Here is an 18,071-nt window from a genome sequence, read left to right as displayed (position 1 = left end):
TCAGATGTAGTCCCAGTTTCCTCTCCCCACATGATTCTTGACCTTCAGGTTCAGAAAGAGCTCATAGTTTGGTCAAACCTTCATGTCTTTCCTGTCTTTCTAGTTCAGGTCATTTCTTTACAGACTACTTTCTTTCTTCAATTCCTTTTTCTACTAAGCAAGAGAACTTTCCTTTTAAGTCTCTGAATTTGCTTAAAACAGATTTCCAGAAATATATGGATTAATTTTCCTGCTCTTCCCATCCACAGGTTTATGAAGTGCAAGTAACTCTTCCCTAAGTTAACATGCTTACCGCCATACCAGGTCCAGGTTACACAGAGATGTTTCCCTTGCTCTTAGGACAAAACTATCTGCAACCACTATTGCTATCTTTCATTTCATCCTACAAACTTTGGTTCTAAACTCTATAGCCTCGTAGCTTTTTCTTCTCTGCCAGCATAACACTGTCCCACAAGCTGGAGTGGCCTTGCCTGCTCAGCTACACCACTTCTGAATCAGGCAGTTTCTTGGCGGTTAACTGCTTTATAGTCCCTGTGTGACATCCGCACAGAATTTATGGGCTCAGAGCTGTACCTACAGGTATGTAGAACTTAACAGATCACCAAAACATTTTGCTTTACCCTTCATTCTCTACTGATTGCTACCCTTAATTCTCTACTGACTGCTTCCTTGGTTCATAATATCTTCAATCAGATAAGAAAGGGAAGAGAGAAGGAGAAAGAAAGAATGAAGCCAAATAAGCCAATTTCTATTAAGAATAAAGCCTGATAGGCCAATGGTGCTACAAACCCCTGCACACAGGACAGTAGAGGAATGGGGTGCTGACCCCTTGGCTGTAATGGTGCACATTAGTATAATTATACCCTGACTTTATCCCAGAACCTAGCAAGAGTTGCTGCGTTGTCTTTTTGAGATTGTAGTCATAAAATTAAGTCAGCTGTGGGCAATATATTCAGCTCGCTTTCATACACACACTGCAAGCCTTGTTACCAGGGCCTCACAAAGCATCTCTTGAAAAAGGAATACAAGATGTTCTTTGTAAATAAAAGTTCATAAGTCTGAAGAATTAAGTCATTTTCCAAAATCGCAGTGAACGATATTCTTTTTCACAAGCCGAAGAGAGGCTGAGAGGTGGGCTTGAGGGAAGGGATCTGAATGAAGCATGTTAGGGAAACCACGTAAGCCCCATTAGCCCATGGCACAGTCAGGCTGTCTCCCTCCTCTTCCTCCTCCTCCTTCTCTTCCTCCTCCCACTCACAGCTTCCCCACCCCCATGCCAAAAGAAAAGGTTGCTCTAGCATGGGTTTTTTTAATAAATTTGGCACCTTTCTGCCTTCCACTGAATAAACTGGAGATGTTAAAAAATAAACAGTCATGAGAGGCAATGCTTCATGTGGAGCAGTCGGATAGGGCTGAGGGGGAGGGGGGAGGAGGAAAGGGTGACTTCACTTTCTGAACAGCAAAGTTTGAGTGGGAGGGTCTCAACACGAAAGGTAAAAAAGGGAATGATGTGAACATGTGAAGGAAGCCAGAGCACTGAGTAGAGCGTCAGTCTGTATCCTGACAGAGGGAGATAAGGTGGCTGGGGAGCCAGCGGTGCTTTCCTGGAATACAATCTCTGTTTGACACTCTGCTTAAGCACTGCCCATCTGTATGTTATTGTGCTGGAGCCTCTGGGGAAAAAGAGGAGCCACAGGCACAGAGAGTGAACGAGAGAGGCAGCAAAAGCGCTTTTCTTCCCTTCTTCTTCTTTTTTTTTTTTCACTTTTTTTTCTCCCCCCCTTTAAATCAGGATCTGATTAAACTGCCTTGAAGTGCCACATCTGGAAACTGAATGCTGAAAGAAAGTTAAAATAACTGAGGCACCACTAAGCCAAGGGGGGCTGATTGCAGAAGAGGGTAAACAATTACTGAGACGCTAGAAGACCACTGCTGGATGTAAGCGGAGGAAATGGCTTTGATCTCCACCTGGCCTTTCGTTTCTCCTATATTATTCTTTTTGAGATGCTTCTCTTCCAGCACAGCCTCAAGTGAGGGAGGCGTTTTTCAGTTTGACATTGAAGGTAGCTCAGCGGTCAGCACGCAAGAAGCCACTGTTATCAGAGGGCAGCAGCAGGCAGTAGCTACTGGAAGTTGGGTGCCTTTTGCTGAGGTACAGTAACTCCCTTCTCTCTCTAGTGTCTGCGCTTTTCTGCTTTCATCTGTCTGTGCTGCAGCTCCCATCTGGTTAATGTTAGCTTAATCATTCTATCCTTAAAGGCATACCGGAGGACTTTTTGCGGGGGGTCCAAGATGCTGCATTTCGGGGCTGGCAAGATACAGTTTAGACTTCAAAATGTACACATGCCCTGCCTGCTGTGATTAGACAGCTGTTGTACTTTGCAGTGAGGCTGGCTAAGCATGTCTCTGATTTTCCTGCCAACATAACTAAACAGGCCTGACCAAACAGAGCTACTTTACAAGGGTTAATTGTCACAACACTTTTCTGCTTGCCTTGTTGTAGTTCCTGCAACTGTAACGCACTTAATCTTCCAGAAAAAAATCTGTACTGTGAAAGTTTGTGCTTTTACATCTGAATGTCATCCACCTCCAAAAGCTGAAGTTCCGTTTCACTGTAAGAGCAGGGATAATAAATCAAATGTGTGTAAGAAACAGTCTGCAGAGAAAACACCTGCAGAGATTTTAAGACTTCCAAAAAGTAGGAGGTTGGGATAAGTGACAAATGAAATCAAAGAGATCTGAGAAGCAGTCTGACAGTGGAAAGTTTTCCTGTAACCTCTGTGTTTTGGGATTGGTTGATAATCCTCATTCTAGCAAGTCTGCATGGGGAATAGACTGCTCAAAATTACAGCTTGAGAAAACAATAAATTATTCCAGCATACACTGGGAAGGGGAGACAGTAATGTCTCATGCGTGGGAGACGCAAAGTATGAGGCAAATTGAGTTACATAAGGTCATGGGAAGGGAAAGCGTAGTTCTTCTAGCATAACATCCCCAAATGAGGTGAGATTAGGGTAGCCATGTCACTGTGACAGCATCAAGATTGCAATCTCTGATATCACACGACCAATTCTCCCCTTACACTCCAGTCACCAGAACTAACAGCCATGGAAATTACTGCACAAACCCTTCAGACAGCCGGGGCTATCACGGGGCTGGGCAGAGCCCATATCCCTTCTGCAGCACATCCAAACAGGTGGGCAGCCTTGGGAAACGCCTGCCCACTCTGCCAAGGAATTGATGGGAAACATGACCTGTGTGAGAAAACTGGAGGCTAAACCCTGCTTTTCTCAGCACAGGGGCTCTCGGGAACCATCCCAGACTTGGACAGGCTCCATGACAGGGGATGTACAGCTCCGCTTCGCTGGCCTGGGATCAGCCCCAGGAAGCTGCATTGCCACCTGTTGCTTACAACAGGGAAAGTCCTTCAATGAAATGCCTGATTAAAGAGCTGGATGGGTTTTGTAGCTGCTTTTCACAGGATAATGGGCATAAGTGATAATCAGCCTTTCTCAATCTGATTGGGTACTATGGTTTTCCCAAAGATAACAGTTCACATTGCTTCACTTTGCTATATTTGACTTCACCTTGGGAAAGTGCTGTGAGATATCCTGGACACTGCAGAGGAATGACATGTTAGTCTAATTCACCCCATTTCAGTCCTCCCTGAAGTTTCATTTGTGCAGTCCAATCTATTCCGCTAACTGGAGTCTGCTCTGGGAGTTTGCTCCAGCCACTGCAATGGCAGCATTTAGACCCTGGATCCCATGCTACGAATGAATGATGCTGCTTGCTATTGCCACACCACAACCTCTGGCTGCAGGATACTATGGTTTCATGAGGAAGGGGACAGGATTTCATGCCCCTTTGCTAGCTGTAGATTCACCTTACTATTGCATCTCAGGGTTATCTCCATGGCAGTTTCCAAGGAGTCCCAGTAGGATGCTCTTGTGGGACAGAGAAATTTCTCACAACAGTGAGAACCTGTTTAGCCATTGATCCAGACACACAGCTGGTAACACGAGATGTGGAATGAGCTCCAAGCCCAGAGGTTGACATAGGGGCCAGGGAGTGATGGTCTGGTAGTCTCTCTCCCAAGGAAGGAACATTTCCTTTGGTCCTTAGAGAGCTCCCACAGGCCACCACCCCCCACCTCAGCCCCACGAACAGGGTTTATACCAGCAGGTTTGAATTAGCTTCTTTCGAAGTCTGAGTTCTTAACCCACAGCTCGCAGCCAACCGCAGAGTAAACTCCCTTACACAGCGTGGTTTGATTCAGCTCCTTCATCTAAATATTGACTCAGGCCTACAACTCTCCCAAGCAGACAGAGGCTGTTAGTCACATTGAATAGTGCCAAATTATACAAAGGGTCAGACTTGCAAGGCAGAGTTACAGAGCCAGGGATGGGGCTTCATTGTGGACTGTGGTGCCAGTCAACCACAATGCAAAACATGTCACTGTAAAGCTGGAGCATAGATCAGGGCACTGAGAGACTGTGGTGTACCAGGGGGCTGGATGGCATTTGCTCCACACATGATCCTGCTCTACACACCATCTTCGGAAATCTGTAAGGTCTAAGACAGTGCTGGTGGGAGTTTCCAAGCTATAACTGGTGGGATGCTCTTAAATCCTGGTAGCAGTTTGGTATTATGACCCTACAGAAGAACAGGAGATCCAATTAGTGTAAATACATTTTCCTATCCTGTGTTGGGCAACCCTAAACTTGAAGAAACTGGGAGAAGTGGGTTAAAAATTTGGAGTTATTCTTAATGTGGAGCTTTCTGTGCCTTGGATTACAATGAAAGCCTCCTACCAGCAGAAAAAAGAAGACTAAATATGTTTTCAATGCTATGCTAATACACTGTACCCACTCACAAAGTGGACCATGAGTTTTGAGTTGGACTTCAGGCAACACCCAGTAGCTTGGTGCCCTAGTTATTAATCGATATGCAATCCAATACACCTAAATTAGGCATATAAACTGTTCCTAAACTTTTCCAATAAGAATCAGGCACTATCTTCAAATATAAACCCAAATTCCCCATACAGTGATGCAGGCACTAGGTTTTTAAAGCCTCTAATACCTAGCAGTCTTCCTTGAAGGCCCTCAAAGGAACCTCTTCCTCTGTAAGAACTCTTCTGTGTACTCACTCCAGGACAGCTTTATCAATTAGCTAAAGTCTGGGCCACAATATGTAGATGTTTAAATTAACTGGACTAGATTCCACCCAATGAAATGTCATGTTACCTGCATAATGAGTACTGGTAGTGACCATCATCATATGAGGTAGCTCTGTTTCAAGAAGAATGCTTATAAATTTATGAAAATTATTCAGAAAAGTATCATGAAAAGGATTACAGTGTTAGGATTTGGAAGGTAGGTGAGAGACTCTACAATCCAATCTTCTTAGCTCAGAGGGAGGTTAAGAAAAAACTTTGAACTTATTGTGTAAGCACATACACAGGCAAAAAGAAATAAATAGGCTCACTAGTGTAATAGATGAAGGTCTCACCACTATGAAGCAACTGGAAACTGTAGGTGACCCAGTTCACACTACAAGTTAATTACAAATTTTAATTTCAAAGGTAATTAAGCACTGACGACTATTCAGTTGTATTTGATTGTCTATCAAGAGGCAGATCAATATGAAAAGCACTTTCAAGTACTGAGGGGACATCGTGGAGATGTTACAGTGCTGAATCCTGATCTGTATAGGAGACAGTGAGAAAGAGAGTGAGCAAAAAGCAATGGATCCAACTCATTAGTATAACCAAATTGCCTCTGGCAGCATAAAGTCAGAGACTGATTTTTCCAAATAAGGATAAAGTATCTTACAAGGAAGATTCATCAGGGATAGAAGCAAAGGATTTAAAACTGACAGACAGTTATCAAATGAAAGCAAACAAGCAAGTGGCAAACATCAGAAATCATTGGTTTGGGGCTCTGCTCATTAGCTCGGACATAGCAGAAGGAAAGGGGGTGCTTTTGATGAAGCACAGAGTTAAAACTGAAAACCAGAAGTAACTTCTGAGAACAGTTATATCCTACTGCCAAACATATGCCTTTAAAATAAGAGGCAGGTCATACATTACCATTTCGATCTAAAGCCACTGTCAACATTTGTGTTTATAAATTCCACTGGCATGATAGTTTTAACTATTTAGGTGTAGATTTTGTTCCCCAGAAGGAAGAAAGTTCCTTACAGAATCTAAGGTGAGCAAAAACAATGGTACCAGACTTCAGATACTAAGGAGCATGGCAAATAATTCCCTGTAATTCATGTTATACGTCACTTACTTTAATGTAAAATGAATTTAAGGTGACATCCAGAAAAAAAACTCTTTTGATTCTGATATCAATGATTAACTGAGGTTAAGAAAATAGCAAAGAAAGATCAGTATAGATGAGTGTGGGAAGGATTAGTGGAAGGAAGGGAAGACAGGCATTCTGTGGAGACACTTGTCAAGCAAGAAAATGTAATTTCAAATGTCCTGTATAGAAAGGAGAAATTAAGCAAATAGTGAGAAAGGAAGCAAACTAAAGCAGGAAGAAGAGAAAGGAGAGGAAAAAATTAGACCAAGAATGAGATAATCAAGAGCCTTAAGAGTAAAGTAGTTGGGACAGAATAGGAAGCCAATTCACAGAAGACATGATATTGTTGGACAGAGGGAAGAGGAAAACTGTTTGCAGCATAAGTGTTTTTGGTTCAGAGGAAAGGCAGAGAGGCAAAAGAAGTCCTTTAAAAGAAATAATTTTCATAGGCAAGTCAAAATTAACCATTTACTATAAGAGAAATTAAGAGGCAGAAGTTATCTGCTGGAGCTTTCTTGTTAAAATGACATTTGGCAATCATTTTTTCCCACCTGACTTCTACCAGAAGCTGCTGGCCTAAGTTCTTAAAAGCAAGAAACTGTATTTGAGGTGCTTTCTTTCTGGTTCTCTAAAGGGATAAGCAATAATTAGCACAGGACCTGTGACAAACTCACCTCTCTAAAATGGATCACATTAAATACATAAAAAGAGAGCAATCGTAAGTCCCAGCCACTTGTTAACAAAGACTGAAACTACCACCAAATTGCCTTCACCCTTTTGTCCATAAAAGTTGTAACAGAAAGTCTTGCAGACTGTTTAGAGAAACCATAGTTTGATCCTTAATTGTAGCATTAATCTGTTTAAAACAAAGCTGCACTTAAAGGAAGCATCAGAAGACCTAATCCTGTAGTGTGAGCCAAAAAGACGCTTAGCTTAAGAGAAACTTTTACATTTCTTAAGCTAATGGGAACTGCATCTACCTTTAAAAAAACATGCCTTTAAATGAATTTGTTTTAGACTCTTGAGGTTATGTTAGGTTAACTCCCATAATGCTTAATTTGGATTTCTAGCTGCTGTTTTTTTTCTGGTACAACAAGGTTATGTTCTGAGAAACATCTATTAGTGGGGAGGAAGTTTTACTGCAGATGCTTGTGATTCCAGCTCAAGTTTCTCATCAAAGCTTTAATGAAAATCAGCTGCTTGGAGTAATGCAGCCAGACCCCAAACCTTTTAAATTGTAGGAAGTTGAAGCAATTGGAAACACAGGACACAGTATATGGATAGTGTGAAATGTTCTCCATTTCAGGAAGGTGCATAAAGCACTTGCAAGAACAATGCAATTTAAACTCCACCGCTGCGATTTCCCACAAAGTTTTGGGCAAGTACAAGCAAAGTGCCCTGAAGCTTATTCAGGGCTGTGAAAACCAATAAAAGGCATTTCATGACCACTCTTATTCATGACATGGGAAGCAAGAAAATAAAAGTCCAGTTTTTCCAGGGGGCATGAGAAGCAATAAAAGAATTGATTTCTAAAGAGCTTGTCCTGATTTAAACTGATAACAATTAGAGCTCCTAGTGTTCAAGAGCTATGTAAAACAGGTCCAGCTTCTGAGTAATACATAACCAGCCACTGACAATTTACAATTTGCTTCTGGATGTACATTTCAGACCCCAAAATATAGATACCCTTGGTTTCTATATTTTAATTAGTTCTCTTGAAAATTTGGAACCAATCCCAGTTCATTTTCAGACACCACCATGAGCTGGGGATGTTTGGGTTATGCATCCTAATGCAAGATTCAACAACTGCTGAAGTGCTGTGTAAAAAGGTGTTAGAATTCCACAGGTTTTGAAATCCAATTCTTTGGCATTAAACGGTCTCGAAGAGATATTCCTAACTATCAGTCAGGATACATACAATGTGTATTTGGCAATGCAAACGAAGATTGACTAAAATGCAGTAAATATGATCTGGCTTTGTCATTCCCGTTTAAGTATATTGTGCAATTCTTTAGAGAGTTTTTTCTTAAAATAAATATTTCAGAAATAAAAGAACTCCTTTTTTTTCTTTTAAGACAAACCAGCAAGAAATGGTGCTAAAACCCCAGTATTCAAGAGCCAAAGAATAATAGAGAGTTGTGAAAAGTATTTTAGAAATTACTATTCCAAGTTTACAAGTCTAAAGAGCTAAAGATGTAATTTTTAACAGGAACTAAAATGTTATATTTTAAGTCATGACATGTGGAAGCCAGGGGTCATAGGAAGAACTGGCACACTCAGATGTTAATTTGAAACATAATTGAATAATTACTGAATAAAGACTCCACCTGCATGAATAACTTCTAATACGATCTGTAAAAACAGACACTTTAGCTGAAACTATAAGGCTCTGAATCTTTGTTTGATTCTGTCTTCCCAACAAAAATGAATAAAAATGAACTCGTTCAGGCTTTCACTGTTGGCACCAGGTGAAACAAAAATACTGAAACAGCACCTAAACAGGATCGTTTCTGGGATGTGCAATACCCTGTCACCACTCTACAATGCATCCTGTTAGTGTTGCATGAACGGTCTCTGAGCAGCTAGAGATGAGCAGACTTTTCTGACAAGGTTAATGCAAGTCCAACATGTCCTAGGGCTTCCCACTGTAGTTTTTCACCTCTGAGCCTGTGTGTTAGCCTGTGGAAAGCCTCAGAGAGTCTGCCATTCATGACTCCCTTATGCTGTGCTCCACACTCCTGGCTCCAGGGACCCTTCCTCGAAAGCACTCTGTGGAAGCAAACATTTGTTCAGAGAAAATCTGCACCAGTATGCAGAAAAAGAAAATAATAATAATAAAAAAGAAAACAGTAACGCAGCTGGCAGGGCAAAACACACACAGCCCTCCCTACCCAGGCTGTTTAAAATACTGCATGTCCCAGAAAAGCTAACACAGCCTGGCCCGTTGAGGGTTAGCAAGGTCTCCAGAGCACTAGCACCTGGCAAAGATTCATTCAGGAGGGAGGTGGGCAGGTGTTAAAGGCCTAGACACAGTGTAAGGTCAGACGGGATTTGTGTGCCTTGCTCAGCTTTTTGCAGATTTGTGGTTTTCTGTGGCTCCCTACTTCCCATCAATGCCAAGGATTGTCTGAAAGGCTCAACAGAACTTCTAAGTCACCAGCTAATTACTTTCAAGTCATCTGGAAACAGGGCTTGGAGCAATGGATTTTTATGAGGGATAAGGAAATAAACTATTGGTTTTTATTCTTGATGCATCTCCTCTTCCCCCTCTTTGAGCCAAGAAGTAACTAATTTCTTCATTATCAGACTATGTCTATGATGAAACAAGCCATGAGCCGAGAGGCAGTGGGAAATCAGGCAGGTTATCCCTCCTCCCAAGCCCTGGCTTTTGCTCTCCCCTTTCAGAGCACAGCCTCTGCCCGTCTCCATTCTAAATGTAAGGCATGCAGTGCAAAGTTAACCATGTCGAGCTGCCTCACTTCCTTCCCACACATCTGTAAAGCCCTGTGATCATCAAGGGGGAAGCCCTGTTTTTGAGAACCACCCAGAAACACAGCACCTTCTCATCAGCCATCCCCAGCAGCTGTATGTTTTGTCCAGTTAGGTCGCCCTTGAGAGAGAGATATAGATGAAACAGTTTCTCTTGATCTTTCAAGACTTTCATATGGGCTCATGTTTCATGCTAATGGGCTTTTAAACTGATGCCACGGCTACTGGTCAAGAAGATCACTGTATGTCTACTGTGATTCCAACATTCCAAAGACCTGCAATATCAAACCACTTGATGCTCAAAATCTGGGGTAGGAGAAATTGCTGCTAAAGGGAAATGAAAGGAAGCTCCAGACCTACCCTCTCAGTTTTAACAGTGTCCCATGAGCACAGCCATACCTGCTTTAAACGCCACTTTCCTTCTTTATCCCCTGCCAGTTTTTATCTCTATCTGAAAATCTCTCAGGGAGTGCTGTAGTTTGTCAACTGATTATGTCTCACTTATCGTGGGGACTCAAGAGGAGAAAGTATGACTCAGAATGCACATTTCATGCACACGTTTTGTAGGGACTGGGTGGAGGCTGATTAATGAGGAAACAATGCAGAATTATTTATCCCTTTTCCTGTAAATTCAGTAAACTTGGCACTTTGTTTGAAAGAGGATGATCAAACAGCTACCTTTACAACTGCAGATTTTCTATTTCCAACAGTGAGCATCTGTAAGAGCAAGTTTTTTATTTAGCGACTGCAGTAAGAAGTACATTAGAGAAAATTAACCTCTAATCCTTAGCCAGCTTGTAGACAGTTAGAATGTTTTAGCCCTCCCCCTTTTTGGAGAAGAATGCCTTTTAAGCAGAGGCTTTGTCTTTCCCACTGTATATGGAAAAAATGACTATTCACTTCCATGGAGAATGCCTAGCTGAGAAAGTTTATATTGGATCCAACCCCATCTCTGCTGCTGAATGGCATTTTGTTTTCCTCTTGGACTGGGGAAGGGGTAACAGCCTGAAAATATTTTCAACACAGGAATTTTTTAAAAAAATCAAAATACAATTAGTCAAGCTAATAGACAATGGTATTGGTCTGCATAAAGCTATCTGGCTTTCAGCTATTGCTTGTTTTTGTGGGAGTCACTGTCAGTTTGTCACTACTACAATGGAGACACACACAACCCCACTCAAGGAACAAGAATATAGAGTGAGAGTGAGCTGGGGAGTGGGCGCCTTGTCATTCCTCCCTGTTCCCATGCTCTGCTTTGCTTATTGGTTTGGGATTACCCATGTGCAATTAGCTACATTCACCCTCTCTCCAACTGCTAACTCTACTATGCTACGAAGAGAAATGTAAGAGGTGGCTTTTGCTTTGTATATTCCCCATCAGCAGGGAATTGCAGCAACTAGCTTCTGTCTCACTAGTTTTAGTTTCAGCCACATCTGAGTTACTGGTCTAAAACTTTGGGAAGATGGTTCCATCAGCATCATAATCTGTTCTTTATTATCATCAAAAATAAACTTCTAGTTTGGAAGCTGATCAGTTGATACTTCTCAGGTGATATATAAATATCCCCAGTCATCAGGGATAAGTCAGCAGGTAAAGTTTTCATATTAGTTGTTACTAAGTTAGGGTCTTGCCCTGCCTCCCTTAGGGCAAACACAATGTTTTCAGTAAATTCAGAGAGCTCAAACCCTCTGTATATATAAATAATGGGGATCTTACAGAGTTAATTTGTTCCTTAACACAGCAATAGTTTGAAAACCAGAGTTAATTCAGACATCAGATATATTCTCCAGCAGTTGCAGACTGACCAGGCACAGCGTGCATGGCTCCAGACCAGATACAGCCTTGTGCTTTCAGGTGGGAGCATCACTGGGGATGCAGACATAAAGAGACAATATTGAGATCCATGCACTGCGGATGGCAGAAAAGACACTAGTAACAGCAAATAAGGCTTAATTTGTTTCATCACTCATCGAACAGTTAATTTACTGAGAAAGATTACAGCTTCAAAACCAGTGGCACTAGATTATTTGGGGGTTTTATGCCTGAAGATTCAAACTACTGATCTTCACAGAAACACATCCCTGAAGCATTTAATGAGCATTTCATATCCTAGAAACCCCCATTATTATATTAATTTGCCAGATCTACGGGCAAATGAGAGCAGTGAGGCTTTAATTTTCATTGAACATATCTCATCTTAGAATTAAATTTAAAAAATAAGAATAAGCAACAATATTCAGGTTTTCAGCATGTGACTGTTTCAGGAAGAAATACTTTGCTTTTACATTTGCAAGCTAAATTAAAAACCCAGAAAGCTTGTTATTATGTAATTCACATAATTTCTTTAGTTTGTAATCTCATTACATGCAATTAGAACCAAGATACCTGTCAAGATAAGTGGGTAATAAAAGATTACCAGCATTGTGCCCAAAACTGCTCACCAATGTCTAGGTAATTCTTAATTTGTAACATCAGTGGAGCGCTGGAAGTAATGAATATTTCACTGTTAACAATGTCAGAAATTTAAGACAACAAAACGTTAATTTAAAGTACTACACCAAGACTAAGCTAAAAAACGTGTTCCTCTCAGAATGTTTATAGTTTTAAAAAGAAATCTGTAATTGCAAATGGCTACTTTGCATGCGGATTCTGCCCTTGAAACAGTAAATACTATAGAGTGGGTTTTTGCGCACAGACAGCTCTCTAACAGCTGTAGTGTCCTATTAAATGATGTCATTAACTGTCTAACTATGATTTCACACACTGAATTAATTTCTTCAGTAATAATAGTTAGAATGTGACCTTTCTAGTTCAGAAGAATTTGATACTGTACACCAGAGGTAATGGCGGCTTATAGAAAACATAAATAGAGCATGAAGGCCTAATGGAAAGCTGTTGAGCAAGATTGTTTTTAATTCTCTGGGTTTGTGAGGCTTCAAAGCACACATAAATTTAGTAAAAATCAAAGAAGAAGAAATAAAATTGCAGAGCAGATGTCTGCTTTTGTCTGCCTGTTGTGTAGTACCTCACGGTGTACAGCAGGACTTTTGTCCATCTCTCTTTATGATGACTTTGATGGTAAAGCATGCCTGTCCAACAGGTCAGTCATTAACTTCTGAGAGCCTCATTCTCCAGAGAATGACAAAGATCCATTTGAAATATCACTTCATAGGGATTAATAGGTTAAAGTACAAAGACAATCTTGAATTTGCTATTACTCAAGGTCTGGGAATTTGAAATCAATTTATTTCTTCAAATGATAACTTAAGCTAGACTGAAGTATGACAACTCTTAGAAAGTCCATCACCAGGGCATTTTCATTTTAAATTAGTTACAGTTTAACTCTCTGGTTGGAAGAACTCAGGGCAACCTCCTCCATAGCCAGTCCAGTCTAGGAAGATGCATGTAGCAAATTAAGAGAAATGAACAGGACAGGTTAAAAGGGGAAGTTATCAGCAGAACTAATGTTATTTGTACCTTCAGTAAGAGCTCCAACTCATTTGTTTCCTCAAGAAGAGGGAAATGTTTTAATCACTGTATCCAACAAAAACAAATGCCATGAAAGATATTTTAACAAAAACAACTACATCAAATAGATTTCTCCATATTCTCATTTCCTTCCTCTTAAGAATTAAAGAAAACAGATTTTCCTTAAGCATCTTAAAAGCTCTCTTACAAAGTTGTTTTCAACCTTTTATGTGAAATTTTAACACTGAAATGTAATTTTTTTTCTCTTTCTCCCTATTCTTTTTGACTAATCCTTTTCATATATCTGGTATGCTTCGATAATAAATCCTTGCAGGTCACTCATAAAAGTTGCCCTTAAATACCAGAGAGTGGTTTATCACCTAGAAAGGATGGAGCAAAAAAGTGGGAAAGAGCACAATGCCAAGCAGTGCTGTGTAAATATGCAAAAGGATTTAAAGCATGGCTGTTTAGCTGGAAGCCAAAAAAGTTCTTTTAGCAGTGGATTAAAAGGACTGGAAGTCTTGGATCCAGCAACATCTTTATATTTTCTGCAGGCATCTGAAACAAGCAAATTATGGCTACCAGAAATGTCTGCTCATGTGAGGATATTCATTATTCCTGATGATTCTGAGTACTTCTCCTAAAATATATTAACTAAAACTTAAAACAGGGGAAGTTTAGATTGGATATAAGGAAGAAGTTCTTTACTGTAAGGGCGGTGAGGCACTGGAATGGGTTGCCCAGGGAAGTTGTAAATGCTCCATCCCTGGCAGTGTTCAAGGCCAGGCTGGACAGAGCCTTGGGTGACATGGTTTAGTGTGGGGTGTCCCTGCCCATGGCAGGGGGGTTGGAACTAGACGATCTTAAGGTCCTTTCCAACCCTAACTATTCTATGATTCTACTTATAGACACATTCTCAGGCAACCAGCTCTAAGTGGCCTTGCTTGATCAGTGGGATGGGCCAGATGATCTCCAGAGGTCCCTTCCGACCTCAACCATTCTGTGATTCTGAGTATCCATTTATAGTTAATCCATTTTACAGATCAAGAAACTGGGTGAAAAAGTAATGTTCATGGTCACACAACAGATAAGCAGAAGAATGTGCTTCTTAGCCCCAATATCCTTTTGAATGTAGTTAGGGACAGAGGAGCTCATGCACAGAAACAAGGTGATGAATTTCTTATCTATTCAGCAGGAATATTTTACATTAATATCAAATAGCATAATGAAACTATTGCTGTGAAGATGTTAGTAGATTAGAGGTGAAGGGTATGTCATAAAGTTGGTGAGTGACCAGAACTAGGTGCAGGGAAAGTCAAAGCGGAAAAATAGGACAAATAGAAAGCAGGACAGGGAGAACATGAGCGTGACTAGAGAACACAGCAACATCAGAAGGACTGTGGGAGCCAGTGGGGGCAGGTGGAGATCCACAGGCCATCAGGGTAATGTTCACATGCTCCATTAATAGAAACAGCCCACAAGAAGCACAGAGGCCTCTCCCGCCAATGAACAACCATCTCATCTGGTTGGCATTTACTGTAAGACTGTTTAAATTACATTCAAGCCTTGTTGCCAACAAGAGAGACATATAATATAGACAAGACTAAAAGGTAACCTATAAATAAAAACTGGAGTGAATGTGTGCTATATATATAAACTGAGGAGCCATGGGTTTAATCAATGCCTCACTATATATAAATGGACCTATTGGAACACACTGTCTGCAGCAAACCCCTCACTGTTCACACTATGCTTTTGAGGATATTGTAACTGCCAAATCTCTATCCATGTGATCATTCTTTCTCTTTTGGCAACTTCAAATCCATCCAAATTTTGGAGACATGAAAGCTAGAAGAAATCTGTACAAAAATTATTTGCAATTATACAGTTATATTTGTAAAGAAGTGCCAGGGTTAAGACAATGACAGGACAGGAAAATACCAGTGTTGTTATCAAATACTTGTATATAAATGGCCAAAGGACACCTTGTAGAAGGTGTTCTCTCTCCTGCCTCAAAAAATCATAACAAAACAAGGCAGGGAGAATTTAATCCAACAATTTTATTGCAAGTCATACACTTCACATGGGATCCATAAGATCATCAGATCCCTTGTTCATATGGCCTACCTTAGTTAGATCAAATGTAGTTGTAGAGATGGATCCTTTTGGCAGGTTGGAGGAGTAATGAAAAACAAAGTGTTTAAATACAGCCATCTGTTATCTCAACCATTTCAGCTGTTGAGGGACAGAGCAAACCCTCTCAAGCTTCTCCCATAGCAGGTATTACAGAAAAAAATCTTGATTACACATTGCTGGCGATCTTGTGAACAGTCTAGTGTTTATGTGTGGAACATATGAGGATAAAAGCTGCAAAGAAGAGGAGGAGGAATGCCAAATAATATTCAAAACAACAAATAATATTACAAGCACTGCTTTCATACAGTTATCACTGACAGCCCTACCCTTTTGGAAAACAGGAATCAGGAGTCTGATCATACAGAGGTATCTGGCAGCATCTAATGCTGGGCTCAGTGATTCGTTATCTCCTAGTTATGAAGTGTGGGAAGACAGCGTTTCATGGTTAGCTAGGCCAAATAGGAAAGGCAGATTACATACTGATGCGCACTGCTTAGATATCGTACATGTACCTGTAAAATACATATTCTCTTCTGGGTACAGACAAAACCAGAATAGTTCAAACTTTTTTCAGTTAATTTAATCCCAAAACTTACTTAACAGTGTTTCTCAGCTGTAGTCAATATTTGGTACAAAACTGCTTTCAGCAATAGCTGGTGAGCTGTCGCCACACACAAAAATGGAAAAGTCTAGGTGTGAAGTACACTGCACCATCACATTGCCTGGATGGGGATAAAAGCTTTTGGCAGCTCATCCACTGCCAGAAACAGGGCTCCATCTCCATAACTTAAAGGCATGTTCACATAGATGATGCAAACCAGAGCATTAATTAGTAAATACGCTGTCAGTCTGGTAAAATAAATCTCTGATGAGCCTGCAGCTGTCTATGCATTCAGAAAAGGGGAAAATGCATGCAGGTTTTCTGATCTCTTACCTGACACAGCAAGTGCAGTTCATAGGTTTTCTAGTGAATGTGAAAGTCCACCCAGTGCTCTGGGACCAAGTCAGCAACCAGTATGGCTGAGTCAGCACCAGGGTCCTGAAGAGAAAATACAGCTACATACTCTCCCCCCACTTAACCCTTGTCCATTTCCAAGTACACACACTTGCAGTCACAGATACTCCTAAATGCTACCCATACTGAATACTCAAGCCAAAATTTAACCTCCAGCAGTTAAGCATCTTTTCCATGGTCAGTAAAGTATGTGGTGTCTGTGTAACAAGGCAAAGACCCCAGGGCTCCTAAGTGTGCTGCACACCAGTAGCATGGTCCAGCATAGAAGTAAGGTTGTATACAGTGCATATGGTACATCCACTGGATTTTATGCTTTGGCAACAAATGGAGAAAGGTTTCTCCTGCAGGTTACCAAAGTCAGGATGGTCAGGACAGTGGGGTGCGGTGTTATTGTAGCTATTTTTGTTTGCAGAAGTTTCCCAACAGACTGAAGAAAAGCTAAATCCTTGTGTATATGCTTATGAATAACATGTATATGACCTGAGGGATTTCAAATGTCTTGTTTTGTTCCCAGGGAGCAAGAAATGGTCAAATGTCCATCAGCCTACAACTGGTAGTCTGGACTTTAAAAGTCCATGTTTAAAAGCACTGGAAGTCATTTATGCCCTGAGCTGAAAAGCAGATGTAGAAGTTACAGTGGTGCCTTCAGTACTTTCTTGCTGACTGAAACACCAGTAGACACATATATCTGTCTAAGGTAAAGAAGATTGTTCTGTAGTCAATGATTTCCAGACATGATAAGCCATAACAATTTGTGCCTTCCAGAGTGCTTTTAAGCTAGGGTGTCCATGGAGTCAAAAGCAGTATTTTTAGTGCAGCAAAAAGCACACCTGGAGAGAACCAGAAAGTGTCCTTAGAATGGGGTCATGCTCTGTTCTGTGCTAGAGCTTTGTTGCATCGTTATCTTGGGAGTTTTACTTTGGTCACCAGCTCTGGAGATTGTCAGAGCCACTCACAGCATCAGAGCTCTTCTTCCGAGCTATATCTACAGTACTTAACCCCAACCTGAACCAGGAAAAACATGGGAGCATTAACATGATGGCAGGGATCAATTTTTCTCTCTGTTGAATGGGATATCTCACAGACATGTGTTAGCCTTGCTGCAATGAACACCAAGTATTTTGAATGACCATAATGTCTTAGTAATAATTTCTTAGCGACTTCTTTTCAAATATTTTCTATGCTGTCAAAAGCCATCAAGTTAAAGCAGGACTGAGCTGCTAACAGCAAAAATGCAATAAAAAATCCAAAACAACATATCTCAGAGATGGCCCGAAAAGATTCTGTTTGCAGATTTTTGAATGCACAAGTGTTCAGAGGGGAAGGTGGCACCATTGCAGAGTGATATAATAGACTTCCCTTGGAGAAATGCTTGTAAATATCAGAGGAGCCATTATCCAGACAACAGGAAACATCCCGTGATCATGTTGAGTTAAGCCAGAACCAGCCTAACTCAAATGTAGAAAGAGAATTACTAGGGCCTGTCAGACATCACGGTTTCCATCAGATGCACCCACTTTCTCTACATGAAGGTACTGACTGGTAGAACAGGCTGTCAGGAGCCTTTGCACTTCTCTGGAAGTACAGGTTGTCCAGCAGTTGGGCCAGATCTGGAGCATAGCAGTCATAACCTGGACATTTCCACACAG

The 18,071-nt window shown here is 40.9% G+C and overlaps 1 protein-coding gene across 1 annotated transcript in view; it reads left to right on the top strand.

Moving 5' to 3' along the window:
• The first annotated feature begins 1,951 nt into the window (after nt 1-1,951).
• The window catches only part of LAMA4 (laminin subunit alpha 4), a 100,971-nt gene continuing 84,851 nt past the window's right edge, over nt 1,952-18,071 (top strand). The window contains exon 1 of the mRNA XM_034060496.1: nt 1,952-2,152. Coding sequence (XP_033916387.1) covers nt 1,952-2,152 — 201 coding nt within the window. The remainder of the gene's footprint in view (nt 2,153-18,071) is intronic.

Source organism: Melopsittacus undulatus, chromosome 3 (genome assembly GCF_012275295.1).
Source record: "Melopsittacus undulatus isolate bMelUnd1 chromosome 3, bMelUnd1.mat.Z, whole genome shotgun sequence".
NCBI classification, from domain to species: Eukaryota; Metazoa; Chordata; class Aves; order Psittaciformes; family Psittaculidae; genus Melopsittacus; species Melopsittacus undulatus.
The sequence above is the reverse complement of the archived record's forward strand: the minus strand, read 5'-3'. Positions and strand labels throughout refer to the sequence as shown.